Source organism: Melozone crissalis, unplaced genomic scaffold, assembly GCF_028551555.1.
Source record: "Melozone crissalis strain CALT ecotype California unplaced genomic scaffold, PUWL_Pcris_2 ptg000092l_1, whole genome shotgun sequence".
Taxonomy (NCBI): Eukaryota; Metazoa; Chordata; class Aves; order Passeriformes; family Passerellidae; genus Melozone; species Melozone crissalis.
Window position 1 is genome coordinate 2,540,488 of NW_026535869.1, and position 12,958 is coordinate 2,553,445.

General features: G+C 46.6%; 1 protein-coding gene across 2 annotated transcripts in view; it reads left to right on the plus strand.

Annotated features, from left to right (window-relative positions):
• Positions 1-9,569: 9,569 nt before the first annotated feature.
• ARHGEF12 (Rho guanine nucleotide exchange factor 12) overlaps positions 9,570-12,958 on the plus strand; it is a 91,841-nt gene continuing 88,452 nt past the window's right edge. For both annotated transcript variants that reach the window (XM_054291423.1, XM_054291424.1), the window contains exon 1: positions 9,570-9,982. In XM_054291423.1, coding sequence (XP_054147398.1) covers positions 9,951-9,982 — 32 coding nt within the window. In that variant the 5' untranslated portion in view covers positions 9,570-9,950. The remainder of the gene's footprint in view (positions 9,983-12,958) is intronic.

Genomic DNA, 12,958 nt, shown 5'->3' on the forward strand with positions numbered 1-12,958 from the left:
AAGAAGGGCTAATTTATAGATTAAACACGGCAAGTCCAGTAGTGCAGGTGTGTGGCCAGCTCCTTCAAGATCTTGGAAGAGAGGACAAGGTAATACTAGGATCTCCATGTCTAGGCAGCTAGAGTGACTCTTCATGCTGGTGGAGGAAGTGTTCCAGTGTTGCATCCAAGCTGGGATTCCTGGCTCTTCCACCACCTCGTTGGTGTGCACAGCCTGAACGAGGAGGGAAAGAAGGGCTAATTTATAAACTAACCATGGCTAGTCCAGCAGTGCAGGTGTAAATAATGATGTGTAGCCAGCTCCTTCAGGATCTTGGAAGAGAGGAGGAGGTAACACTAGGTCTCCATGTCCTGTGCAGTCTAGGCAGCTAGAGTTCTAGAGTTCTCACCAGAGTTTCATGCTGGTGGAGGAAGTGTTCTAGTGTTGCATCCAAGCTGGGATTCCTGGCTCTTCCACCACCTCGTTGGTGTGCACAGCCTGAATGAGGAGGGAAAGAAGGGCTAATTTATAGGTTAAACATGGCAAGTCCAGCAGTGCAGGTGTAAATAGTGATGTGTGTAGCCAGCTCCTTCAGGATCTTGGAAGAGAGAAGGAGGTAATGCTGGATTCTCCATGTCCTGTGCAGTCTAGGCAGCTAGAGTGGCTCTTCATGCTGGTAGAAGTGTTCCAGTGTTGCATCCAAGCTGGGATTCCTGGCTCTTCCACCACCTCGTTGTGTGACCTTGGGCAAGTCTCGCAACTGGAACTCTGTGCCTCATTCCCCCTCTGTGACTTGGGGGAGATGGAGCTGCTCCATCTGTTATGCACTTTCAGATTTTTACTCGAGAGGTGCTATATGAAAAAGTGATGGTTGTTATCTGCACTTGGTTCATCATTCCTGTGTTTCCCTTGGGAGAAATGACTTTGGTGGTCGAGCTAGAGCGAGACTCTAGAAAAATCAGTATTTTAGGTAGGTTGTTGTTTCCTACCCTTTCTAACTCCTTTTAATAACTTATTCATTAATATATTGATAACTTATTTTCTGTAGTGTCCAGAACCTAGCTCTAATCAGCACTGCCTAATTACAGGACTAGGTGCTCTGTGAATACACCCAAAGACACAGACCCAGAAAGGAGAATTTTTCCTGGTTTTTCCCTCTTCTTCCCTGACTGTTAAAACTCCCCTACAAACACTGCTTTTAGCTCCTTGGGTAACCAGCACACCCCACTTTGAGAAGCCCCATCAGGATTTGCCAGGGGTTTTCTTGCTGATGAGCCAAGCCCCTGATTTTGTCTCCAGAACACCAAAATTCCCTCTGCCATGCCCCAAATCCAAATTGGGATTTCTGGTTGCCCAGAATCTGCCCTGTGGAAGCCACAGACTGACCTTGGCCCTCCTTCATCTGAACTGATGCCTTGACCCCTGGGCTTTGATTTCCCTCTGATTGGGTCTGAGTCACTTTATAAAAGTGAACATTCAGAAGGTCAGAGAGATTTATTTTACAGCTCAGTAAAGAAATGAGAGGCCCAGAATCTGATCTTTTTTAAGCAAAAATAAACCTGCCTGTGAGAAAAATAAGCAATACTTATCCAGTCCCATTTGCAGGGAAAAACCATGCCCAGCTGCCAGCTCCTGGAGTTGATTTCATTGCACGTCCTTGAGCTGTTCCTTTGTTTTTGCTGCGATTTTGAGCATTTCCTTTGAGCCTCCAGTGCAGCTCAGGTGCCCCCTTTTGCTTGAGCCTTGCTTGCTGCAGCCAAAGACCTGAAGAAGCCCCAAAAAACCCCTTCAGATGAGCAGAGCCAACTGATGAGCTGGTCCTGGAGAGCAAATTTGACCCATCCAGCATTCTCAAGCCTTGAAAGGAGACCAGAAGGGCTGGTTGGGGCTTGCTGGTTCTTTTTCCCAGCTCTGCTGCTCTGTTGAGCACATCCAGGAGCCTTTTTGCCTCAACTTAACCCACTTTGGGAAGTGGGTGCAGTCTTACCTACCTCATGGGGTGTTTCCATTCAGCACCAAGCCACCTTTGATGGATTCTGGGTGGTTTGTGTACAAAAGTTGCTTTGAGTTTTGTCACCTGAGCTGGGCACTTCCCAACATCCCAAAAGCAGGAGTGAGGTGTTTGGCAAAGGTATTAAAGGGCAGGAGTCACAGGGAGTGAGCTGGACGTGCTCATAAAGGTCAGAAAAAGGTTATTTTAGTCTGCTGCATCCTCACAGGGAGCCCCAAGCTGAGGAAAAGGGGTTTGCTGGCTCTTCCCTGGTCAGGATTGCAGGAATCTGGAGCCAAAAGTGGCTCAGCCACTGGCCTGAGCAGGGAATGAGGGTTTGCAGCAGCAGCTCCTGCAGAAATGCAGGGGAAAACAGGTCCTGGAGGTGAAAACAAACAGGTCCTGGAGGTGAAAACAAACAGGCCCTGGAGGTGAAAACAGCCTGGTCCTTGCTGCTGAGCTGCCCACCGTGAAGAGTTTCCTCCAGCCCTGGTGGTTTGGGCTCTGAGCTTTGCTGAGGGTTGGGGTGCAGCTTTTTGGGGTTACCTGCCCAGGTGGGTGAGGATGGCAGTGAATCTGTGAATCACCTGTTTGAAGAGATTTTGAAATACAATGGTTTGAGTTTGGGAAAGCAGAAAAGGTTTCCCCCCTTTTCTGAATGTGGTTGGAAGAAGGAGAGCACTGCTCAGCTCTGAGGCTTTAGGAAGTAAGCAAGGAAACAAAAGGGCAATTAGAAATGGCTTTATGAGGCACAGCAAGGCCTCATAGCCCATTTAGTGAGCTCCAGCATAGATTTACAGACCCAAAAGTACAAATTCCAAGCTGTGGAGCACAGGGTGGGACCTGTCCTCAGGCTAGTCCATAGTGGCTAGAGCAAACTGTGAGAGGAAACTGCAGAACTAGTGTGAAATAATAACTTGTGTCTGAATTACTGTGTAATAGCAACTAATGTTCCACCAGTGAATGGTGTAGATGCTTTGTATCATGTTTTATAAAAATAAAGATTATTTAATTATATGAGGAATTGGGTTTCTCTGCTTGGGTGCTGCTCTTAAGTCACGGGTTGCACTGGATGGTTCTGGAGGGCTTTTCAGAAAATCTTTTCAGCTTGAATCAAAGATTCAGTGGTTCAGAAGGATGGAGCGAAAATATTCCCTTTATTTTTCATGTCCTGGATGAAGCTTCTCCTGTGTTTCCACACTGTGAGCCCTTCCCAACCATAAATTAATATTATTGCCTAGCAAAGCCCTGTGCTGGTGTGTTGGTAAACAGCCTCTCTGCTTGCTGATGGCCACAGATCCAGCACACCAAAAGTCTTGGCTTCTATAAATAGTTAAGCCAATTTAGCTGTTTGCATGTAACCCTTAAGTCCAGCTTAACCCCTCCAGCACTGGGGAGCAGCTGTGAGCAGCACTGAGCCCTCTGGAGGTGTTTTTTGTCTCAGAACCTCCAAGAATTTGTGCTGGGATTTTGTTGAACCTCTGAGGTGGCTCCAGAAGCAGAGAAGAAAGCACAGCAGAGTTCTGGAGCTTTGCTTCAGAGCTGCAATGTCTCACAGGTCTGGTGTCCTCAGAAGTGATGAGATCTGGCATTGTCAGTGGTCAGATGGGCTTTGTCTGTGGAAAGTGAGATCTGCCCTTCTACACCCAATTAATTTCATTTTTTATCATCCTATTATTTCTTTACAGGCAACCCTGTGCCTGCCTTTTGCTTCTCCTGCTGGCCCTGCAGTCGAGCTTTGTAAAATTAACCTCCCTTATCAGTCCTCTGCCCTCTCTTTGTAGCTGAACTCCCTATTTCTACTTGAAAAAAATGGATTTTTTTGATATTCACAGCTTTATTCCCTTGCAGCAGTAGTCCAGGCACTGATGTAAAAGCAGCATTTTAAGTCTTTGAAATCTGCTTTTTCATTTATACCACGGGGTTTGCCATGTCCAAAGAAGTCAACGCCCTCAAGTTCCAGGAGCAGCTTGGCAGCTGGTAAGTCAACAATGTAAAAGATCCTTAGAAAATTACTAAAATAAGGAATATAACAGATCAAAGTGCATGGAAAAGCTTCTGTAAAGTAATAAAGGTTTACAGGTAGATAATTTTTGTTTGCCATGTCCAAAGAAGTCAATGCCCTGTTTGCCTCAAATTCCAGGAGCAGCTTGGCAGCTGGTAAGTCAACAATGTAAAAGATCCTTAGAAAATTACTAAAATAAGGAATATAACAGATCAAAGTGCATGGAAAAGCTTCTGTAAAGTAATAAAGCTTTGCAGGTAGATAATTTTGTATGGGGAGAAGGAAGTTTCAGCTTCCGCAGCTTCTCAAATGGTACCAAACACAGATTTTCAGCAGTGCTGTTTGAACCGCGTCTTGTGTCAGAATGAGATCTCTCCAGTGCCACAATCCTCAAATTATATTCTCTATTTATTTAGATTTTACCTCTTTCTTTTTAACCCCAGACAGAGGATGGAGAAAGAGAAGGAGACTCAGGGCAGGATGTGCAGCAGATTCCTCTGTCCTTGCTGCTTTCCTTATGCTGATGTGCAATGAAAGCTCAGTGCTATAAAAATGCTGACTGCCCCGTGGATTATCCAGGTTTTAGGAGCTGTAATAAGCTGTCACTCCAGAAGCTTTGCTCGATTAGGCTCTCTGTGTCTCAAAATCAGCAAAGCCTTGTGTCCCACAACCAGCATTTCCAGAGTGCAGGATTGTAGGGAGAAAAATCTGGTGCCCATTTTAAGGGGGGAGATGAAATTGCACAGAAACGTGGAACACAGCACAAATTTATTTGTGTTTTCTGGGATTGGGCCCCGTGTTCCTTAGGAGTCACAAATTTCTGGGAATATCTGGGAAATGAACTTGGGAATTGTTTCCCCTGTGCTTTTCCCCTCCAAGGTGTAAAGGTTTGGCAGTTGGCTTCCAAAAGCAGCAGAAAAACAGGAGCTGGCTGAGCAACTTGTAGTGAGCATAAATAACAGTTCAAAATCCTGAGTATTCTCTCACTGACTTGAAATTGATTAATTTTAAGGGGCAAAAGCATCTTTATGCACTTGAATTTTGTGGTGGAGCTCAGTGAAACTCACCTGATAATCTGAAACACAAACTGAAATTTTTCTGAAAGAGAAATGCTTTCAGGAACTGTTTATCCACCCTTAAAACCCTAAAACATCGCTTTTTGCTGATTTTTATCTCTCTTTGTGCTGAGCTGACAGCGGTGCAAATTGGGAATGCTCCTTTTTTCCCAAATTTTACCTTTTACCTGCCCGGGGCTCAGGTTAGAGGAGCCATTCAAGGTTTTCCCAGCAGATGGCAACAGCTCCTCGGTGCGAGCCTGGAAAAGGGGATTTGGCCAAAGGATCCTCGCTCAACACTTTCTCTATAAATCTGATTTTACAGGAGCCCCTCTAAAGCACCTTAAAGGATGTGACCTTTATTTTAAGGCAAAATAAGAATTAATCTATAGGAATTAATCTCCTCCGCTTCATGGTCCTGCTTAGCTCTGTTGTGGACTAAAAAACAGATTGAGGAGTTTAGTTAGAGAATCACAAAATGGTTTTGTGTTGGAAGAGACCTCAAAGATGATCTTGCTCCAGCCCTCCTGCAATGGGATGGTTCTGTGTGTAAAGTCACAACTTCAGAGCTCAAAAAAAAAAAAAGATAAAAATTAATGGGCACACTGTAATTGCTTATTGATTTCCCCACCCCATATTTCAGGTTGTGAAACAGAATTATCATAAATAGTCATCTATCTTAATCTAAGTATGCAACCAGCTCCTACCAAAAAAAAATTAAAAAAAAAATCAGCATTTGCAGAAAAGAGAAGCAGTTACAGTTTCAGAATCTGTCTTAGGATTTCCTCCAGCTAATTGTTTCTCGTTATGTTGTCATGCACAATAAAATATAATTAAAGTAATAAAAAAGCATCGAGGCCTAATATGCAAATGCTGGGCCTGCCAGGAATCAGATCTCCCAGGAGCTTTCCCCTCTCCAGGCACAGTACTCGATGTTCCCGAAGTTCAAAGCAGGGAGGGATTTATTGCAGAGGAGATGCAATAAAGAGATATATAATGAATAAATATGGATATATGGAGGCATTCAGTCACTTCATCAGCGCTGATGACTGCACAAGGACAGGCAGACGTGGCTGCTTGTCTTGCACTCCCACACTTTATTTATTATTTTTTTTATCCCCAAGCCTCTATTTTCCCCCAAAAGGAAACCAAAAAAGGAAGCACGAATGCCCTGTGCATACATGCGAAGCATCATGTAAAAAAAAAACGATACCATCCCACGCTTCCCCTCCTTGCTGCGAACTCCAACAAAACAAGAAATTCCTCGGGTGCTCAGACAGTCTGCTGGCTTCCTGACGGGCAGGACACGGCTCGGTGGAGCAGAGCAGCCTGGACGTGCCCTGGGGCGAGGTACGGTCCTGTGTGCCCCCCAAGCCCGTGTCCCACCTCTCGGTGTCCCTGCTCTGAAGTACAACCCGGCAAGGGTAATGAAAGGGAAGGAGCGTGGTGTCCTGGAGGATTGGGGTTAGCTAACAAGGTTATTTTAGTCTGCTGGCGTTCGCTGTTGGGGGGAGAGTGGTGTTCCACAAGTTCCTTTGTGCAGAGGGGGAATTGCTGGCAGCGGAGACATCCTGCTTTTCATTGCACAGCTGTGCTGCTCAGGAGCTTTAATTTCTGGAGGAGTAGCATGGAAGCTTCCTGAAGTTCTCAGGTATAAATGTTATTTCCAAGTGGCTTGTAACATCTGTGCTGCTCATGGGCTGTAATTTCTGGAGGAGCAGCATGGAAGCTTCCTGAAGTTCTCAGGTACAGATATGATTTCCAAGTGGCTTGTAACATCTGTGCTGCTCAGGAGCTTTTAATTTCTGGAGGAGTAGCATGGAAGCTTCCTGAAGTTCTCAGGTATAAATGTTATTTCCAAGTGGCTTGTAACATCTGTGCTGCTCATGGGCTGTAATTTCTGGAGGAGCAGCATGGAAGCTTCCTGAAGTTCTCAGGTATAGATGTTGTTTCCAAGTGGCTTGTAGTGCCAGGACAAGGGGGAATGGCTTCACACTGACACAGAGTAGGTTTAGGTGGGATATTAGGAAAAAAAATTAATCTTTATTTGCTGTGATTTCTGGAGGTGTAGCATGGAAGTTTCCTGAAGTTCTCAGGTATAGATGTTATTTCAAGGTGGCTTATAGTGCCAGGATAGGGGGGAATGGTTTCACACTGACAGAGAGTAGGTTTAGGTGGGATATTAGGAAAAAAATAATTATTTGTGAGGATGATGAAGTTGCCCAGAGATTGCTGTAATTTCTGGAGGTGTAGCATGGAAGTTTCCTGAAGTTCTCAGGTACAGATGTGATTTCCAAGTGGCTTGTAACATCTGTGCTGCTCATGGGCTGTAATTTCTGGAGGAGCAGCATGGAAGTTTTCCTGAAGTTTTCAGGTATAAATGTTATTTCCAAGTGGCTTGTAGTGCCAGGACAAGGGGGAATGGCTTCACACTGACAGAGAGCAGATTTAGGTGGGATATTAGGAAAAAAAATTAATCTTTATTTGCTGTGATTTCTGGAGGTGCAGCATGGAAGTTTCCTGAAGTTCTCAGGTATAGATGTTATTTCAAAGTGGCTCGTAGTGCCAGGACAAGTGGGAATGGCTGACACACTGACAAAGAGCATGTTTAGGTGGGATATTAGGAAAAAAAAAATATTTGTGAGGGTAATGAGGTTGCCCAGAGATTGCTGTAATTTCTGGAGGAGCAGCATGGAAGTTTCCTGAAGTTCTCAGGTATAAATAATGATTCCTGAAGTCCTCAGGTATAAATTATTATAAGTTATTTCCAAGTGCCTTGTAGCGCCAGGTCAAGGGGGAATGGCTTCACACTGACAAAGAGCATGTTTAGGTGGGATATTAGGAAAAAAAAAATTGTTTATGAGGGTGATGAGGTTGCCCAGAGATTGCTGCAATTTCTGGAGGAGCAGCATGGAAGCTTCCTGAAGTTCTCAGGTATAGATGTTATTTCAAGGTGGCTTGTAGTGCCAGGACAAGGGGGAATGGCTTCACACTGACAGAGAGTAGGTTTAGGGGTGGGATATTAGGAAAGAAATAATTGTTTCGCCCAGAGAAGCTGTGGTGGGTCCCTGGAAGTGTTCAAGGCCAGGTCCGAGCGAGCTGGGATAGTGGAAAGTTGGAACAAAATCATCTTTAAGGTCCCTTCCAGCCCAAACCATTCTGGGATTCTGTGCAGATTCCAGGCAGGAATTTCTCTCTCAGACTGCGTTGTACACAGCATGGACAGCAGGGATTTACAGCAAAGTTGTGTTTGTGTTCAGGCTGGGCTGAGGAGAGGGAAATCCACTGAAATTTGCCAGCTGAAATTTAAATGCCCAAACACCCCGCGTGGCTCATGTGTTTGTGTTCAGGCTGGGCTGACAGAAAGGAAATCCATTGAAATTTACCTGCTGAAATTTAAATGCCCAAACCCCCCGTGTGTGGCTCATGTTTTGCTACTTTTGAAGGGTTGCAGGAACAGGCCCTCGGTCGCAGTGTTTCCGGAATGAACAGGGAGGGATCAATTTCTTGGATTTATGCTGACCTTAACCTGAAATGAAATTTCTGTGCCTGGGAAATGCGGGACTGGACAACAGAGCCGTGAAAGGCCTGGGAGCAAACAGCACAGCCGCTCTGCACAGCTCCTGGCACTTCTACTCTTTTCATTCGCTGCTTATTTATTTTCTTTCTGCTCCAAGTTTCGCCTGTGTCATATTTTCCATGGAGATGGAGGCGCGGGCGCTCTGGGAGCTGGTGACACGGCAAAGTGTCGAATGGAGGAGGGAAAAAGGGAAAAAAGGGAGAGAGAAAAGGGGAAATCTCCTCGGGTTAGGGACGCAGGGGGATGGAAAACTGCTCGGCAGGGACGCGGGGTGAGGGAGGAGCGGAGACGGGAAGGGAAGGGAAGGAAACAGCCCGCGGGTCTGGAAAACGCTTCCCGAAGGGAAAAGGCCTCGGCAAGCACCGGGGGAAGGGCTGCGAGCGAGGAGGAGGAGCGGGGGCAGAGACGGGGGAGGAGGAGAAGGAGGGGAAAGAGGAGAAGGGAAAGAGAGGGAGGAGGAAGAGGAGGAAGAGGAGGGCGGCCGGCGGAGGGATCCGGCGGCGGGGCGGAGCGGCCGGAGGTACCAGAGCCCCCCGGAGGCGCCGGGGAGGAGCGAGCTCGGCCCAGCCCGGCCCGGCCCGGCCCGGCGCAGCGCAGGCTCCTCGGGACGCGCCGCTCCCGCCTCTCCCAGCAGCGCAGCGGGGCCGGCACCGCCCGGGAGAGCAGAACAGAACAGCGCAGCGCGGTGGGGCTCGGCCCGGAACGCGGAGCGGAGAGCGGAGCGGAGCCAGCCCGCAGCGCCCCGCTGGGTCCCGGGCCGGAGCGAGAGGCGGAGCGGCGGGGGATGGAGCCCCGGGCCTAGAGGCGGCCGCCCTGCCCGACCCCTGCGGGCGCTGCACGGGCGGGGGTCGGGGCGGGCGGGCAGCGGGGATGGGCCCGGCCGCGGGCGGGGAGCGCCGCCCGCCCCCCGAGCGCAGCCCCTGAGCCCGGCTGGACGGGCACGGGCACCATCGGCCGCTTCTGAAAAGGTTTTTTTTTAACCCCCCCGAGTCCGCCGAGATTGTTTTGTTGTTTCTTGTTGTTGGAGTTTTTTTCTTGCTGGAGTTTTTTTTTTTTTTTCTTTTCTTTATCCCCCACGCCCCACTTCCGTGGTTTGGATATTCTGGGTGACTGCAAAGAAGAGTTTTGGAGTTGTTTTGGATTGGGTTTGGTTTTTTGTTTTTTGGGGTTTTTTTGTTCTTTTCTCCTGCCCTTGAACTGAGTTTGTCCTCTGTGCATGCCTCTTGTGGAGCAAGGCTGGATCCTGAACTTCGGTGCATGTAAGGGGCAAAGCCTCCTTCATATTCCTGCAATAAGAGTAAAATGTAAATTGGATAATACGACTTCTTGCCAAAGGCTCCAATGAGTGGCACACAGTCCACAATCACGGACAGGTCAGTATAAAATGAGATTTCGTGATTTTAATTTTTTTCCTTTTTTTTGAAGTGTGACTATTCACAGAACTCACGTACCCTGTGTTCTGGCTTCAGTGACAGACAAGATCAGAAAAGCAGGATTTAATCAGGGGTTCTGGGAACCAAGGGTGTCCTGACTGTCAAAGCAGCTGGGTTAACTTTGAAACTGACGCATTTCAAGTCCAGCATTCAGGCCTGCCAGGCTGACTTTGCAGGAGCCAGGGCGGTAATTCAGCTCCCAGGATGGGCTGGTGCTGCGGGGAGCACCGAAAGCGAGGGTTCCTGCAAGGGGATGGAGCAGCAGAAACCACCAGAATTCGGCATCCAGCTCAAACCTGAGCTCAGAGAGAGCGTTAAGGATGCACTTGGGTCTCCTTGGGTCAAGTGCTGCCGGGAGGTCACTCCAGGTGAGGGCAGGAGGGATAGCTGACAAGCAGGAATGTCTGCTGGTGTCTCCCTGAGCAGGAACCTGCCTTTGGATACCTGCTCGGGCCTCTGGGCTGCTCTGCAGGTGCCTTTCATTACCCCTGGAGTGCTCTTGTTTGCGCTGGGGTGGTTCAGAGGAAGGGAAAAAAAAAATGTGACAAAAAGGAAAAGCCAAGTAGGAAACATTTTAACATGCGAGTGAGTGGAATGAGTGTCTTCAGATATTTTTTTGAGGAGAGGAAAAGATACCTTTTTTGACGCTGTATGCTGTGAAAACCATTGAATGTATTTTATTGTATCTCTGTGGTGGCTGTTTGGTGGTTAAGGTGTGAATGTGTGTGGCCAAGGCCTTTCCTGACCAAGCAGTTGTGGCCCAGCAGCGAGGCTGGGGCTGGGATGGGGCAATGATGCTTTGGGTGCTTGAGCTCAACCAATTTTAGGCTCCAGGTGTGGGCAGGAGGGAGGCTGGGTGAGGTTCCCACTTAAACCCAGGCTTTTTGTACTCCACAGATCCTCACTGCACAGCCCAAAGGCTCTGGGACAGCTCAGAGTTGTGTACAATCTGTGTTTACAACTCTTCACACAGTATTAAATCTCAGCAATTAATTTTGTGGTTTGTCCTAGCAGAATTCTCTCTTTTGCAGTGCGTGAATGATTCTTGAGTTGCAGGGTGTTTTTGCTCTGTAGCAGGCGAGGCAATGATAGTAAAAAGGCATTTCAGTGGATTTGTGAGGATTTTGTTACGTACTTCAGGCCATATGTCTTGTGGCAGTTGCATGATATCAAAAAGAACGACAGGATTTTCATCCCAGGGAGCAGCTGAGTGATGCATGGAAAGGAAAAACACGAGAACAGGGAATTTAATTTACTTGTTAGTAAAACAAAATACTTTCCATTATTGAATTGGAGCAGCCTCATAAAAAAAAAAAAAAAGTCTCATTTCCTTTTGCTCTCAGTCATGTCAGGAGGATGTTTCTGTTTGGTGTTCCATTAAGGTTTTGGATCAAAAGGCTTTCAGTGGCAGGTGAGGAGCTGTCTCCACAGCCCTGGGATTTCTGTGGGAATGTGGAGGAACTGGATCTTTTCTTGTCACTGTTTTTCACCTCTGGCCTGAAGCTCTGGGGTGCAGAGTCATGGTCGTGGAGGAGAGGAGAAGCTTTGGGGTGACCTCATTGTGGCCTGCCGGGACCTGAAGGAGCCTACAAGGAAGATGGAGAGAGGCTATTTTAATGGACCTGGAGTGACAGGACAAGGGGGAATGGTTTCAAACTCAGAGCAGGGTTAGGTTGGTCATTAGGGTGAAATTGTTCCCTGTGAGGATGGTGATGGGGTGCCAGGAGAAGCTGTAGCTGCCCCTGCATCCCTGGAAGTGTCCAAGGCCAGGCTGGAGCACCCTGGGACAGTGGAGGGGTCCCTGCCCATGGCAGGGGATGGGAATGAGATGAGATTTAAGGTCCCTCCCAGCCCAAACCATCCCAAACCGTCCCAATCAGAGAATCTCTGATGATTCTCTGATTTATTCCCTGGCTGAACCTTTCAGCAGAAGCCCAGACTGGTGCTGATGTTCGTTCCCATCTCAGCCATCCCTCTCCATCCCCAGCATTGTGCAGGGTTTGCAGAGGATGGATTTTCATCACTCTTGTCCCTGCAGAATATTCCCCTTCCCTTCAGGCCTGGGGAGAGTCTGTGTTGCCTCTCTCACTCTGCCTCTAGAGCTCAGAATGCAAAGCAGGTGCCATAGAAAATAATATTGATGCTTCCACTGTCATTAGACCTCCGTGGGATAAATCATCTGACATGTCCAATTCCCTTTGTGTTTGTCACTCACCTTTCTTGGTGGGATTGAGATGGGAATTGCCTTAAACCAGGAGAACCCAGCTTGCATCCGTGCCAGATGGCTTTAGGAATATAATAGGGCAGCTTGGGCCTGGATTTTCCTCCATATTAGCTTTACATATTTGCATTTTGCATATATAGAGCTGCTTAAATCCACGTCGCAGACAGCAGATATTTCCTTTGCTATCCCTGCAGTTTAAGGTGGCGGTGATTTGACAGCTGTCACATTTCCCTCGTGCAGGCTGCACTTCTCATCCTTGACATATTTTAGATCTGTTGATGATGTCATGATTACCATTAAATCTATGAATTTATATGTAATTTTATATACATTTTACATAAAAATTTATATACAAATATATATTATATATAAATATATAGTTATAGCTAATACATAAAATATAAATATATAGATATTTATATTTATTTATATATAAATATAGAATATATAAATGATAAATATATAATATGTATTTATATAAATATATAAATTAGGAGTGTATGAATGGCCATTTCTAATGCTGTTTTGGAGCCAGAATGATAAATGATGTTTTTATTAAGTCCCCTCCTTTTTTTTTTTTTTTTTTTTCTTTCTTTTTTTTTTCTATAATTTTTTTAATTTTTTTTTTTTTTTTTTGTTCTCTTTCCCAGGAAAGTTGAATGGATTTTAGTGTCTGGCACTGCTGAAACAGA